The sequence below is a fragment of the Pygocentrus nattereri genome, chromosome 1, assembly GCF_015220715.1.
Source record: "Pygocentrus nattereri isolate fPygNat1 chromosome 1, fPygNat1.pri, whole genome shotgun sequence".
Classification (NCBI taxonomy): Eukaryota; Metazoa; Chordata; class Actinopteri; order Characiformes; family Serrasalmidae; genus Pygocentrus; species Pygocentrus nattereri.
The window spans coordinates 25,038,469-25,054,956 of record NC_051211.1 but is presented as its reverse complement, the minus strand read 5'-3'; the positions used below and the strand labels follow the sequence as shown (position 1 = coordinate 25,054,956).

At 44.0% G+C, this 16,488-nt stretch overlaps 1 protein-coding gene across 3 annotated transcripts in view; it reads left to right on the top strand.

Annotated features, from left to right (window-relative positions):
- Nucleotides 1–1,293: 1,293 nt before the first annotated feature.
- cica (capicua transcriptional repressor a) overlaps nt 1,294–16,488 on the top strand; it is a 32,746-nt gene continuing 17,551 nt past the window's right edge. For 2 of the 3 annotated variants that reach the window (XM_017708509.1, XM_017708506.1), the window contains exons 1-10: nt 1,294–1,463; nt 3,850–7,618; nt 10,693–10,824; nt 10,933–11,086; nt 11,196–11,295; nt 11,855–12,037; nt 12,200–12,332; nt 12,809–12,984; nt 13,110–13,233; nt 15,530–15,627. In XM_017708509.1, the coding sequence (XP_017563998.1) occupies nt 4,015–7,618; nt 10,693–10,824; nt 10,933–11,086; nt 11,196–11,295; nt 11,855–12,037; nt 12,200–12,332; nt 12,809–12,984; nt 13,110–13,233; nt 15,530–15,627 (4,704 nt within the window). In that variant the 5' untranslated portion in view covers nt 1,294–1,463; nt 3,850–4,014. The remainder of the gene's footprint in view (nt 1,464–3,849; nt 7,619–10,692; nt 10,825–10,932; nt 11,087–11,195; nt 11,296–11,854; nt 12,038–12,199; nt 12,333–12,808; nt 12,985–13,109; nt 13,234–15,529; nt 15,628–16,488) is intronic. The other variant, XM_017708507.1, reaches the window with a different exon arrangement.

Here is a 16,488-nt window from a genome sequence, read left to right as displayed (position 1 = left end):
TAAGGCAGGCGAAGGCAGCAATGTATGCTTATGCCAGGGCGTGGTGCATACACACACATCTCTTTCTGTGACTGTGCGTGTGTGTGTGTGTGTGTGTGTGTGCATCAGTTATGTAACCTTCCAATGCATGTAATAACTGCACACGGTATGCAGCTGAGATGTGACATATACACACACTGATTATCGCCAAGACTATTCTGTGAGCCATCACGCGTTAGCACACCGTTATCTTGCCACAAACATTTTCCATGTCTTACATATACTGTGTACTCAAACGACACACATCCACCCCTCCCACACACACTCTAGCATTCATTCAAATGCAGGCTCAGTCAGCCTCGAATAAGCATGTAAGAAAAAAGGGCCAAAGTACTAAGTGAACTGCAGTGTAGGGGATGTATATGGGTCACACTCTGAGGTACTAAACTGTAATCCCTGCTTTAGACTAATTTACTCGCGCTCTCAGCCCTTCCCGTTTGGTCTCGGTGATGGCAACAAGCATAATGAGCTCGTCGTAGTGGCCGCTCATTGGCCCGCTGACTCCAAGTCCATGGACCAATCCCGCATCGTCTTGGTGACGTTAGCGCTCATTCTTCACTCGGGTTGGACGGGGGCGGGATTTACGGCGCGCCGACGTCACACGGCTCTCTGTGATTGGCTAGATACGTTAAGGTAGAAGCGGTCATGGGAAGTCGAGTCAAAAAGAAAGCTAGCGTCTTCCTGCTAGCTACTATTTCACACACACGCCTGCGTAATAAAGTTTGTAGCATATGTACAGCCTGAAAATGATAATGACTCATGATAATTGATACTTAATGCCCGGTGCCATATTAAAGGATATCGGAATAGCTCCCTATAAGCAAAACATCCTCAACAGATGAAGTTGAGTTTCCCCAACAGGTGTTTGGACACAACGCCTCAAAATACTGAGCTGCAAACCCATCTTTTTACAACGTGCCCCGTATTATAAGTATGTGCACGGCGTCAGCGCTGGACGTGTGCAGCCGTAGATTGGTGAATAGTGTTATTTTTCTTCATTTCGCCCTCCCACTCCCTCTCGCTAGGCGCTCCCTGCGTCCCCATTGGACGGTACAGTTTCAGGTCTGACCAGCTGTTTCTTGTTTTCCCACAATCTGATTGGTCCGAGCGCGCTGTCTATCAGCCGTACTTTGACAGCTCGCTCCGCCTCGTCTAATGTTACTCGCCTTGCCATTGGCTACTGTAAGCCACTGTGCGCGCTGATTGGTGGAGCTGAGTAGTTGTCAAGGCTTTGGGCTTCATTCACCATTTTGCGACTGTAGTGTAGCCCGAAACATAAGCGGCTATACTTTTCCTCATTCGGGCGGCTTTGCGGAAGAAAACATTTTGTAAACCTGCCTGCTCGCACCCGCGAAGGTTCTGTTCTTATATCCATTTGTGTTTTTGTTCAGTATCATTTGGTCGTCATTGTAAATATTCCGAGGGTGAGTTGAAAGCTTGCTACAAATCTTTCTTCTGCAGCACTGCAGTGATCATCTGCCCGCTTGCCGTGTTCAGCTTTACGCCGATGGGTGTTTTCTGAAACAGTTGCTAGCGACTAAGATTCAATATGATCTGTTTCGCAAATGATTATCTTTTTTTTTTTTTTTTTTTAGGGCAGTGAGACGAGCGAGGGAGGGAGGGCAGTAAGCATTTCAGCAGGCACACATAGACAGGGAGGGGTGGGGGTGCACAGTCAGCCTAAAACTTTTTTCCAGAAAATATTCGAACGACACAACAGCGACTATTTGGACAAACTTGGGCGTAACTCTTTATGTGGCTTTCATTGCTCGCACATTGTAGGTCTGTGGTGATTCTGGCGAGTCCAGGACAGATTTCTCATCTTTTAAACTTCGATATTTCCATAATACGGCGTAACTGTGACACAGTTTCGCCCTCCCACTCGGTGCTCTTACTTGCGGCCCTCGTCTCTTTCTTTTGACGGACGAGAGCCGTGCGTCGTTCAGTCGCCACACATATCTGTTGATCAGTTTTTGCGTGCTGGATTACCCTTACGATCACTGCCGACCGCTGTCTCACGCAACGGTTCCGTGCAAAGCTTTCAGAAACGTGTTTTAATTTGGGGCTTTATTCTGTTATTTTCCCAGCTGAAATATACGCAGGGCTTCGAGCGACACACCTCAGGTTTCCACGCAGTAATGCTGTGGACCGTGTTGGTCGTTATTTATCGGCTTTTTGAGAGAGCTGAGCCGCTCTGCGGCCTTGTGTTGTGGAGAGAGGCCTGCGTCACTCGACTTCACTCTTTGTGTAGTAGGTGGTTGTAAGCGCAGAGTAGGGCACTACGGCCAATAAAAGTGCTTGACACACATACAGGCGGTCCACTACTCAGCAAAACTTCCCTCGGCCTTGCCTTTGTTTGGTTGTTCAACAGTGGTTTTTGTCATGTTTCAGTCGAAGCTAGGCTACTTTACACTTGTTTATCTTTGTTCGCCTTGTTGCCTGGGAACGTTTAAAGGCGTTCTTGCGTGCGAAGGTGTATTAGTCTGCGTAAGATGTACGGACTCCCCTGTTCTACGTTATTGATTCCTAGTACAAGAAGGGGAGTTGGGGTGAATGGACTGTGCATTGCAGTGTACGGGAAATAACAAGTTACATGAGTAAGACATTGCCTAAATATCTGTCTTTATTCTATGCCTGACTAGTACTAGTGTGTTTTATTTCCTAGGTTATTGGGTATATACAAACCCTCCTTTTCACTCCTTGTTTGTTTTGTAATCTCCAGTTCTTATTAAATTACTTTATGGCAGGCTTTTATTAGTAGCGCCAGTATACATCCTATCTTTTATTTGCATAAGCTCTGGGACGTGAACAGGGTGGTTATTGTGGTTTTCTCAACAGAATGGGGCAGTTCTGTAGCACAGCCGCACATAGGAACATAGTGTTTAAACAGTTCATTCAATAAGGTCAGTGACATCTGACATTATTACAATGTCTTACATCACTTGTAATATGATTGTTATATATATATACACACATATATGCACTCTGGCAATACAAAATGCATTCTGTATGTCACTGTTATGTTAGTAAAACGTATTCAACGGCATTCTTGTGCGTTCTAGCTTTAGACTTAATTGCGCTCAGTTAACTTTGAGCGAAACACTTAATTTTTTGTGGTTATTTACGGCTCTCCAAGGTCAACAAAACAAGCTAGAGTTGTGGTGCTGACCGTACATATAATGCTGATTTTATGCATCTGCTTTTCTAAGTTTAGAGAGCTATTAGCTTTCAGAAATGGCGTGTAGCATTCAAAGGCTTAAAGAGAGAAGTAGTAAGAAGGGCAAAGAGGGAGAGATGATGTAGCATGAGATATAGTAATGGTGTGACAGGAAGTGAGGATTGTAGGGGTGGAATGTCTCGGTAAGAAATTTGTAAAGGTCACTTGGGTGAACAAGTGAGCTAGAGAAAGAGAGAGAGAGAGAGAGAGAGAGAGATGGGGAGAGAAGACTAAAATACCAGTGAACAAGGAATTCCCCCGCCTCCTCTGTTCCAGCCAAGAAACTAAAAAGAGTGTGTGACTTGTCTGGGCAAGCACTTTTCTTTGTGTTTAGTTGGTCTTTGTTGTGGCATGTGATACTACATTTCATTAAGTTGCATTTGGTTGTGCATTATATCATAATGAATGTTATATTACACAGTAACATATTCTGAGAAACAGTTAGGGCTAATGAGGCATCATATGTTTGCCACCTAGGCCTGAAACATGCAGTAGCGTATGTGTTCTTCTGTTATGTGTGTTTATGTATGTGTAGAATTGTTCTAGTGTTCAACCTAAAGGTAATTTGTCTTTCATTCTGTGTTTCACTGCAGGGTTTGAATTAAGAGCAAACAGACAGAGCAAACAGGAAGAGGCAGGGATAAGAAGAGAAAAGAGAGAAGGGGCGGGATGAGAGAGGGAAACAGAGTGGAAGATATTGATAGGCTGGGACACGCACGGAATCTTGAGGACTAAAAACTCTCTTCAAGCTGTTAAAGATGAAGCCCATTAAAAAACAAGGCAGACGGTCACCTCCTTCCACACGAGCTAAGGGGGGTAAGAGGAGGGGGCCGCCCGACGCGAGCCCAGAGGAAGAGAAAAGAGACACAGAGGAAAAGACCAAACTTTCGCCCTCCTCTCCCAAGAGACAGATCTCCTCAAATTCAGACTCTTCGCAGGAGGAAGCAGTGAGAAGCAGTAGGACTCCAGAGAGGGAGGGCCAAAGAGAGGGAATATTGGATGTTGCAGGGGACTGTGGGAAAACAGAGGAGAACTCTGGGAGCTTCAGGTCAGGTGGAGCACAGAGTGACAGCAACAGCAGCACAGCCAGCGCCAATAACAGCCCCAATCCGTCATCCAGCCGCAAGACAGCCACCTTTAAGGCCCGCGTGCCCAAGAAGAAGTATACCTCTGAGCACTGTGCTGGAAACCATGGCAACGCCAGCACTCCCAGTACTCCCCCACAGAGCAACAGCAGTACAGCTCACAATGGCTCTGGTGCTAGTCAGGGCTCCACTACTGTTGCTTCACACACAGACACAAGCAGCCAAAGCAACCGGCTGGCTGAGGAGAGCACCACAGGGGTCATACAAAACAGTGTGGCAGTGCCTGTAGGCAGAACAGGAGATGAGGGTGGCGAGAGAGACAAGGCGAGCACATCTAGTCCTCAGCGCTGCTCTTCCACAGACACAGCCAGCGAACACTCAGCTGAGCTCGAGGTGACAGCACGGCGTTCAGAGTCCCACTCAAACTCACAAAGCGCACCAGCACGCACTAGTCCTCCACCTCTACAAGAAAGCTTGGCGGCTGGACTGTCCGAAGCACTGGCCAAGGGCTTAAAGAACCAGAGAGTCCTGGCCAGGGTAGGTGCCAGAATGGGTGAAGGATGGCCACCTGATAGAGGGAGAGAGTCATCAGGAGTTTTCTATGCCGGCGTCGTCCGGGAAGTTAGCAGGGAGCATGGGAATGTGGAGGTGCAGCTGAATGGGGAAAAAACTTTATGGAAATACCCATTCCGAGGAGCTACCGAAACAGTGGACCTGATTCTAGATGCACCCCCTCCGGGGCAGGCGCCTGTGACCATAGGAACGCATGTGTGCGTGCCTTTTGGAGGTAGCAATGAGGGTAGTGAAGGTGCACAACAATGGTACAGAGAAGGCCTGGTCACTCAGGTAGACCCCCACCCTGCTGTTTCTTCTCCTTATCGTGTCCAGCTACAGGAGGATCCAGCAGATGAGAAGGAGAGAAGAAGAGCAGAGGAGGAAGGGAGGGCTATTGCTGCTCAAGCAGTGTGGGTCTCACGTCAGAGCCTTCGCCTCCTGGTTCCACCCTGGGACCTGGACCTTCCACTGTCTGCTGAGCAAGAGACTGATGGTCGAAGAGTGAGGGGAAGAGAGAGAGATTGGGAGGACAGAGATGAGATGGAAGTAGAACGGGAGTTGTGTCGTCTCAGCATGGTGCATGGTGTAACTGGACCAGTGTTAGTTAGAGGGATGTTACACCCTGCATCTGCACCTTCTTCATTACCACCCTCTGCCTCTTCTGCTGTTAGCTCTGCTATCACTTCTGTTCTCAACATAGCTCCCGACCGGGACTGGGACTGTAGCCGAGAAAAGGAGCTGGAGAAGGAGCGAGAAATGCAGAGGCAATTAGAAAAAGAGAGAGAAAGGGAAAGGGTTGCTCTACAACCACCAGCCCCAGAAGAGGACATGGAGGTCAGCCATTTCAGCATGGCTCAACTCAGGGAGGGTGGCCTCCCCTCAGCCATGGGCAGCAAACCTCTGGGTATGCCCTCCCAGCATCGGCCCATTCTCTCAAAACCTACAGACTACCTCAGCTCTCATCTGTCAGTGGTGAGAGGCATTGGCACCACATTACCACCCCACTTGTCACTTGTCCCTCACCCCACCCCCTCCCCTGTGCTCCTGGGACTGGACCCAACAGCAGCGGCAGCAGTCATCTCCTCCACCCCACAGTTACCTCCCTTGCCCCCCTCCTCTTCCCGCAGTTCCTTGGAGAAGACCTCTACTTCCAGCTCCCACGTTGCATCAGGGGGTGGCTCAGGCTCCTCATCTTCATCATCACGTTCCCGCACTCCACTAACAGCTGCCCAGCAGAAGTACAAGAAGGGTGACGTGGTGTGTACTCCCACAGGTATCCGCAAAAAGTTTAATGGAAAGCAGTGGCGTCGATTGTGCTCTCGAGAGGGCTGCTCCAAGGAGTCCCAGCGTCGTGGCTACTGCTCCCGCCACCTCTCCATGCGAACTAAGGAGATGGAAGCAGGAGGTGGAGTTGGCCGAGACCGGAGTGGGGCCAGCAGCACAGGCACCCTCACACCTGATCTCCGCTTAGGAGGTCGCACCAGCAGCGAGTTTGACTGGGACGAGACATCACGGGACAGTAGTGAAGCCAGCAGCCGTGGAGGAGACTCACGGCCTCGTTTAGTGCTACCTTCTCTACTACCACAAGAGCTGCCACGTGACCTGTCACGCTTTGACTTTGACGAGTGTGAGGCTGCGAACATGCTGGTATCTCTGGGCAGCTCACGTTCAGGCACACCCTCATTCTCCCCAGTTTCCAACCAGTCTCCATTCTCTCCAGCCCCCTCTCCTTCACCGTCTCCGCTATTTGGATTCCGCCCAGCTAATTTCAGCCCCATCACTGCTCCTTCAGCTCTTACCCCTCGCCGCCCACGCCATCTGAGTGGCACCAAGCTGGGCACCCCTGGCTCGGAACGAGAACGCCACTTATCTGGCATCATTCCCACCTTCCAGACCAACCTGACCTTCACTGTGCCCATGAGTCCCAGCAAGCGCAAATTGGATGCTCCACCTCCCCCGCTTCCCAATGCTCCTGACTATGCTAAGTCTGATCCCCAGCTGAGCGACCTGGGACTGGGCTTAAACACTGCAGTCTTTAGGTCAGTATCTCCTCAAAGCCAGCCAACTACCCCCTCCTCTCTTTCTTTTCCACGTCCAAGGAGTGCGACTAGCCGCCCCTCATCTTCTGCTGCATCCACCCCTCCACCTATGTTGGTTTCCCCCACACCCCCTTCACCTCTGCCTCAGGACCCCAGCCCACGTCGCATTGTTCCCCTACGTGATTCACCGGTCATCGTCCGCAACCCTGATGTGCCACTGGCTAAGTTCAGCGACGGACCCTTGAACCGGAGAGCGAGTTCTCGTTCCAGAGAGCACAGTCAGCCACCTCACCTCGCTGTGGGCCTCCAGGCTCCAGTGCCCATTAACAGAGCTGCCACAAATGGTGCAGTATTGCTGCGCAACCCCACCCCCACCTTGGTGCTGGTGACCTCTGCCCAATCACTGACCACTGTGGCGGCTGGACGTCCAGCCCATTCAAGCCCCACCCCCAGCAGTGTGTCTGCCTCCAACGCAGCCACTGGTCTTGCTTCAGCCGGTTCAGGCACTGGAGGGAGAGAGCGAGAGAGAAAGCCAGGTGATCATGCAGATGCATTAGGAGGCATGTTGCCACAGCCTGTGGCCTGTCATCCATCTCCCACTGCCCTTCTTCCCCTTATCCTACCAGCAGAGTCACCACATCCTGCCCCCCGCAAGGACATCATCATGGGACGGCCTGGCACAGGTAAGACTTTTGGAATATGAAGTACTTCTGTGTATGTGAATGAATACTTGACTTTGACGTAAAGTTATGCCTCTAAATGCAGTAATTGCTATAGTAGGTTAGCTGATTGCAGAGGCCAAAATTGTAAATGTTAACAAATAGGCCTACATGATTAATCCTGAAAGTCAGGAAATGCATGGACCTAATTTAAAAAACTGCAATCTCAGGACACAAGAAGCGTTTCAAAAGTTTAAATTTGACTTATTTTATGTATTTTATGTATAAAATATTACTATGTATACAAAGCTCTTTTTAAAGTGGAGTTTTGATATTAATAGATGACTAGCCCAATTCTCTTTGTGAAGATTAAGCATCAATATAAGTACTTTGCTGCATGTTGCAAACCTCATTGGCCAGCACTCCTCTGTCACCATTTACTTGCAGGAGTAAAGAGATTTAATTTGATTTGATAAGGAAATTCTGGAAAGGTATACATTTGTAGCTTTCTAATCATAGAAAACAACTGTAAAATAAGAAAATTATGGAGATTGCATATTTTAGCATGTTTACAGCTGCAATTTACAGTTTGGGTGTCTATTGGTGGACAAAATACTGCTATGCTTTGGAAAAAGTAGAAATCCCCTTTGTAGGATATTACGCAAGTAAAAGTGGAAGTCAGCTTGCGTTAAAATTTCAACTTGCCTTAAAATACAACAATTTTTGCTTTGAAATGGGCTTAAATATAAAAAAAGTTCTATGAGTTGTTCCTGCTATTATAGAATAACTGTATAATTGAATAATGTCTGTTAAGACCTGTGTGACTGCAGATGTGATAAACTCAAATGATAAAAATAGGTAAATGTAACAAGTTATATTTTTTGTAACACAGAGTGCCATGATACTGCTTTTGTTTTTCTTGCATGCTGTTAAAGTCCAATGTTCCAGTTCACCCCACTGTCCTTTCCCAGCAACATAACTCGAACACAACACAAAAGAAAACAACCTCAACTTACACAGTGAAATTTTTCTGACATATCTCTTACCTCATAGCTTTCTGGTTTCTATATGTGTGCAAACAAATGAGCTAACTGACCCTTCGCTAAGCCCTGCCACTTTGGGTACTGTTGCTATGTCTGACAGGTTAATAAGCGTGCCATGTCATAACAGTTTGCAATGGCAAATTAGACAATTGAGCCCATTATCCTTGAACTACAAGGATAAATGCTAAAATCTACAGATCGGTCAAAGATTAAAAAATTTTTTTTAATGGAAATAAAAAAGCAGTATTGTTATTGTACTGCAGGGAGTGTAAATGTTTGATAATATTTCTATGTGATTTTGGATGTTTTGATAGTGTGTGTGTGTGTGTGTGTGTGTGTGTGTGTGTGTGTGTGTGTGTGTGTGTGCGCGTGCGTGCGTGATTTCAAGATGAACTTTCATAAGCAACACTCGTCATGTATTAAGTCATGGCAGTTATTCTGTAATTTGTCCTGGAAAATGATTGGGAACCCTGTATTAATGATTGATGCTTCCTGCACTTTCTGTCGCGGATTTTCATATCTAGTTGAAATGCTAATAGAAATGAAAAGTTGACTGATCTCAAAAGTTGCTTTAAAGAGAAGTACAGACTTGAGGGATGTGTAGGCTAACTGTTACTATTGATACGTGTAACTATGTTTTACTTCCCTGGTTCTAGCCCTCAGCTAATCATGGTTATTGATATTTAATTTGATTTGATAAGAAATTATATTGATTTGATTAGTGCATAGTCAGTTAGATGGAACATCAGTAAGTTCACAGCATCTGTTTGGTAGCTCAAATACAATTCCAGCTGTGCAACACGTTGTGAATTGTTGGATGTTTGGTTGGATAGTAGAGGTGACTTTCTCACCTTCATGGTTTGATAAAAAGGACAGAGGAACAGCTTGGTGTGGTTACTTTGATCTGGATACTGGATACATTTATCTGGATCCTGTTTGGGACAGTAATTGGTAATACTAATTCAATAGCAGTAGCAGTGTCTGAGTAGTAAAAATGATGAAATCTCAGACATTTACTTTTTACATGTGGATTAGTTGAGGGGGAGAAAGCATTTTAATGGTTGAAAGAATTTATCGCTTATCAAAGTCCCTGTTTTTGATTATACTAATCATTATAAACTGTGCGTTTTGTTGCTGACAGACCTTGGTTTGGAAATCCAAGCCAAAAAAGTTTATTTCACTTATGAGCAGTAGTGACACCAAAAGCAACAAAATACAGGTGGGCAGTATAATGATACATTATTGTCATTGTGATAAATCACACCACAAAATACTATACTGAGCATCATCAGTATTTCCACAACACCAAGCAATTGAATGGAAAATAAAAAGACTTCCATTTAGAACAGTTAAATATGGCCTCTAAATAACAACAAGAAGTATATAGTTGCTGCATAAACTGCACAGTCACAAAAAGATAATTGCTTAATATTTTATTATCTTTTTATGTTGAATTTATTATTAAATTACTTAATAAAATGTTAATTTCTGCAAATCTTTAATAAAAATAATACCTGTATGCGCTGGTTTTCCCAGGATTTTTAAACCTCAGAAAAAGTAAATATGGTGATATTGTGAATTTCTGCTGTACCAGCTTGCCGACAATTTTGAAATGTGTGTTTACTTTGAGAAATGTACTCTAGATAGTGATGTTTCAAGGATAGAAATGCTGAGTAACGCTGCCCATGTGTGTGTCTGTGGGGGATGTTTGGTATGCTGGTCAGCAGCAGGTGTGTGTTTGGGTGTGTAGTGGAGAATGTTATTTGCTTCCAGGGTCAGTGTGTCTTTAGACGTTTAAGTGTGCCTGAAATGGAAAATTGTAACTTATCCAGATATGTAGTAGTGGAGACGTCTAAGATGACATACATATTTATGCACTCTTCCACACACACACACACACACACACACACACACACTCACAAAATGAATATATACTGAAGCAAGGACTTTGGTAAAGGTGAACTGTGGCCCATACAAACGGAATAATTTTTAGTGAATGGCTTTTTGTGAAATAATTTTGCATTTCACTCCCTCTTCCTCACCATCTCCGTGTAGTCTGGACCAATGTGGAGCCTCGGTCTGTGCCAGTGTTCCCCTGGCATTCATTGGTTCCTTTTCTGGAGACCAGCCAATCAAATGTATCCTCCCAGCCTGCTGATGGTCAAGCACTTTTAAACCAGAGCAAAGGTGAGCATTAAAGCAGTGGGTGTACACACACAAGATTAACATCTATTATATTTTCACAATTATGCAACAATTGAATTGCCTGAACATTTTTGTATTTATCAATCCCAGAACCACGATGTGGGGTAGCTCTTGTGACAGACGGGCGTGTTGGCCAGTCAGTTGCAGAGACAGGGTCACCATCGCGGCCCCAAGCCTCTGTAGAGGATCCTCCAGCAGAGAGGGAAGGAGGAGACAGTGAGACGGAGAGTGATGCTGATGATCTGTAAATATCTGTGTTTTGCACTCTGACATTCCACATTTGGGTGTAATTTAACAAAACAAGTCAACCATTTAGGATGCCTAAATGACCTTTCATTTTATTTATTAATTAGATTTTACTCAGGTGGAGCACAAGACCCTGCGCCCTCCACTGGTCCAATGAAGAGACGAACCCAGTCACTTAGCGCTCTACCCAAAGATAGTGACAAGAAGGTGGGGCACATATGTATTTACATTAGACTTTAAATCTGCTTTTACTCGTTCTTTATCACATGGACTGCACCAAGAGGCTTGGCCACAGTAAAAGAGAGGAGAGATCCTTCTAATCAGCTAGCTAATGTTACACTGTTATAAAATATAGAATATATAGCAGCTACTCTTACCTTCACAGTTACAGAGTACTCTTATTATACTCTTATACCTCATGGCACAGGGCTCCTGAGTGGCACAACCTTTTAGGCATTGGCTCTTGCTCTTCCAAGGTGGGAGGGAGAAAAAACTTAGCACAAAACACCTTCCTGCATGCCTGAATTTAACAGTGTTTTGACAAAAGGCTGCAGTTTAAACACTGACACTGCAAATATTACAGTCATACAGGTGTAATACAGCCATACTGATCCATTACAAATTTGCCCCTTATCAGCTCCAATACCATTTCAGATTGATATCAGATTGACATACTTACAACATACTACTTTCTTAGCAGTCACCTCAGACTCGGACAATTCACAGTATTTTTAAAATACTACCTGCCTTTTCACCCACTCGACAGAGGGAGAAGGACCACATCCGTCGACCAATGAATGCGTTCATGATCTTCAGCAAACGTCACCGTGCCCTTGTGCACCAGAGGCACCCAAACCAGGACAATCGCACAGTCAGTAAGATCCTAGGAGAGTGGTGGTACGCGCTGGGCCCCAAAGAGAAACAGAAGTACCACGACCTCGCCTTCCAGGTATCGTCAGGAGATCTCCATGGTTATCACCATATTTACCTGCTGGAGAACACCCACCCATCTATCTATATGCCCACCCAAAGAACCACCCACCCACCCGTCTGTCTGTCTTTCTGTCTAAATATCTGTATTTATGCTTCTTTCAATTTGTTTGTGTCCTAGGTGAAAGAGGCTCATTTCAGGGCTCACCCTGACTGGAAGTGGTGTAATAAGGACAGGAGGAAGTCTCTGTCTGAAGGCCGGGGAACTCCAGGGACCAAAGAGACTCGAGAGCGGAGTGTTTCTGAAAGCACAGGTGTGTTAGCTTGGGTGTCCATACACACAGAAGTTGTTTTATTCAAATCACTATGAGGGGGAATAGATGCTGAAACTGTTCTTTCAAACTGAACATGCAACAGAGAGAGCAAAGTCTAATGAATGATCAGAATTAAAGTTATTGGAATTATTCTAACAGATATTAGCACATCGTCTTTTCTCATAAAAAAGACGTTTGCAGTTTCATTTCTGCATTTTCAGAAATGCTGACAAAGTTAGCGACCACAAACCTGATAGTTTAGTTAAAAGCATCTGATAAGTTAGAGATCTCCTGCCTCACCCAGGCCAAATAACTGATTACTCACCCACAAACCTCATCACTTCATGTACAGTCCTTCCGGGCTAAAAGACAAGAGCAGGTTGTATTTCTGTATACGTGATGATGAACTTGTTAGTACATAAGACATTGAGGGAGGCTGATGATGTATGTTCTTCTGCTGGTTCCACTGATTCTAGATCCCCAGTCAGTGTCTCAGGTGGTGGAGCACAAGGGAGCAGGGACTACCTGGGCATCACCAGGGTCTGAGCGGCGTGGAGGGCCAATAGGAAGCCAGCTCCCACGCCCTCGCGCATTTTCCCAGAGTGCTGTGCACAGCCTGGAGAAGAGAGAGCGAGAAAGGGATGTGGAGAAGGTATGAATATATCTGCTACACATGTTTGACACTCAACATTTCGGGCCACACATACTCTGAAGTCCTAGTCCTGTCTCTGTAGCAATTTACTAACATCTGTTCTCTCTCTCTCTTTATTTTGTCAGGATGGAACGACTTCGTTTCATACTCATCCCACTCCTCTCTCACAGCGTAGAGCAAGCGAGGATGTGACAAGTGATGAAGAGCGAATGGTCATTTGTGAGGAAGAAGGAGATGATGATGTCATGGGTAAGCCTATTTATGGCCAAAACTTTTCCTGAATTTCATGCACATTGGTGATCAATGTCCCATTTAAAGAAGTTCATTTATTTAATTTTTTCCCTCAATCTATAAAACTGGTAAGTACAATATTTTGTATATTTTCACTCTATAACACTATAACAAGAGAAAAGGGAACATAAAATTCAATTGCAATGCATAATGCATAACTGCCCATGAATGATCATAAGAGCCTGTTTTACTTTTTTTTTCCATCTAGCACTTTAACTAGAGATGGCCTGTTGGCATAAATAGAATCATAGTATTTTTATTATTTATTTAAAATGGATCAGAAATTAAAGAAAAAAATATGAATGCAATCCAATCCTGTAACAAATATATCTCAAAATAGCACTCACTCACTGCGAGATGTCTTGTTGTTAGCTGTGTATTTATTCCTGTGGGGTAGCAGTGTTTGCATAGTTTATGCATGATGGCGTACTATTAGATGCTCGGCTTAAATACTTTGAATAAAGCTTAGTAGTCTTTGAAGAATTTGTATCAGCCAATATTCAAGGTTTCAGTATTGGTATCAGTGTTGGGTTTCAGAAAATTGGTTTTGTGCCATCTCTAGTTTTAACCTTTTTTATGTTTTATGTCTTGCATTTCATGATTGTATGTTAAAAAGGTGTTTTCTTGTATACCCAGTTGTTTCTACATCCTGTATTTTCCCTACAATAACCATGAGGTTAAATTGTGCTGTCAGTTTTACTATAAAGGTATTCTTAAATAAAACTACTTTAGAAATTATAGCACTTTTGCACACACTTTAGGGCACCAGAAATGGATAATTTTGACATTATGTAGAGAAAAATATATATTAAAAATGATCAAATGATGATGCTGGCTGACTATATAATTACTTAATTGGCCTTTATTGACCTAGTGCTCCGTAGTCTCAACCCCACAGCTAACTGCAACTCATACTGTAAGCCATGAAGGCGTTGAAATCAAGCAATAGAACATAAGAGTTTTTCATGAATAATGTCAGGGCACCGATTTGGGCAAAGGCACGATCCAAAGGCGAGTGCTATTGCTAAAGAAGTTTTACAATGAATATTTTAGTAATGTTGAAGTGTAACTCTGCATATTACTGGAGAATCCTAATCTATGTGTCCAGCTTGTCAGCTGAGACCTCATTGTTAAACAAAACAGTGTTGTGTAGGGTGTGTTTAGTGAGGTTTCTGACCTTCTGTTTATATGCATATATATGCAATTTGTTACTGCTAACATGTGCATTTGTAAGATCTTGCTTTCCTCCCTCCAACCTGAGCAGCATATAAGCTTGTTCAGGGGGGCTACCTGTCAGCAGCCTATGAACATAAGTTAGCTGTCTTAACCAGTGGTTCTCAAACTAATCCTCAGAAAAAAAACTCCAGATTTTTGCTCTGTCCCTATATGTTGGCAGAAATTTAGACCAATGTGTGGTTCCTGAGAACCGGTTTATGAACCATTGATCTAAATATGTTTGAAGTCTGTGCTCTCTACCTATAATACCAACATATTTAAACTTCTATCCATCCATCCATCCTCAACTGCTTATCCGTGTCCGGGTCGCGGGGGCAGCAGCCTAAGCAAAGAGGCCCAGGCCTCCCTCTCCCCCGCCACCTACTCCAGCTGTTCTGGAGGGATACCGAGGCGTTCCCAAGACAATTGAGAGATATAATCCCTCCAACGTGTCCTCGGTCTTCCCCGGGGTCTGGAACACCTCCCTAGGGAGGCGTCCAGAGGCCATCCTTACCAGATGCCCGAACCACCTCAACTAGCTTTTCTCAACATGGAGAGAACTCCGAGCCTCTCCAGAATCACCAAGCTTCTCACCATATCTCTAAGGGAGAGCCTGGCGACCCTGCGGAGAAAGCTCATTTTGGCCGCTTGTATCCGCAATCTCGTTCTTTCGGTCATTACCCAAAGCTTGTGACCATAGGTGAGAGTCGGAACGTAGATTGACCAGTAAAGACAGCTTCGCCTTCTGGCTATTTAAACTTACAAAATGTATATATCCATATAGATATACTTAAGTTTCTACAAATAGAACATTGAAATACAAGATTTTTTCATCCCAAGATGCTGACAGAATAGTTTGTTAACATGTAATGTGTTGCAACATCAAAGCAGAGGTAACTGAGCTACTTTCTCAGGCTCTGAAAATGTACTGTGCTTATAAAACATACTTTCACTTTCATTTTTGGTCTCTAAAGAAGATCTGCTTAATAGGTGATTTGTGTAAGTTTAAGTCTAATGTCTCCCTGTGTCTCATTTGCAGATGATTCTTTCCCTGAAGGCTCTATAGACCTAAAGTGTAAAGAGAGAGTGACAGACAGCGATGAAGAGAATGACCCTGCAGATGAAACTGATGGCAAGGTAAAATTCCAAAGAATGACAAATTATGGCTTTTTGAAGTGCAAAACTGTATATTTTTGCTTTGGTCACTGTAAATTTCTTGGGCCATTACTAATTTTATAGACACCATAACGCCAGTCAAGGATATGTCACTTCTCTATATACATAGCAACAGAACTGTGGTTCAAAGCCTACTATGGCTATATGCAGTTTATAGGCAGCTTATAGCAATCCTAAGGCTGGTTTTACATGGTGAAACTTTCATGCAGCTTGCAGCATGTTGTAAGTTTCATGCAATGTAATTTACGTGCAACTTAGCAGTCATACAAAGCAGTTCAAAACCATCAAAATTGCATGCAGCACTTTCCATTACTTTACTGTCCAGGTTAGCGACCTTTCTTTGCTGTTTCTATATCTATATATTTATCTTTTGATCTGTCTAGCTGTGGTTCTTTACTATAAGTAAATTGAGTTTTAATCTGTTCGGTGAATTTTTAAAAATAAATAAATGCATTTTATGCCTTGCTCATCCTGTCCTAGAAGCATTTCATGCTCCTGTCCTGAATTTCTGAATTCTGATGGTTGCATTTATTTTGATATGTAAAGAATGTGATCTAACAAATCTGAATGTTCATAGATTTTTATTTAGTGTCAAAAATTAGCTTTGTGAACAAGCAGATGTTTGAATAGGAATATTAGTCACACATCAGTTGTGTTTTACAGTTACTCTAATTAAACAAATCAGTAATCTGTGCTTACTGAACCGAAAAGTTTGTGCGCTGGCTTTGAAAAAACATAGTGAACCAAAAAAAACAAAAAAAAACTTGTGCATCTTTTATACAGCGATAGAAAAACAACAAAGTTATACACAATGACAAGATA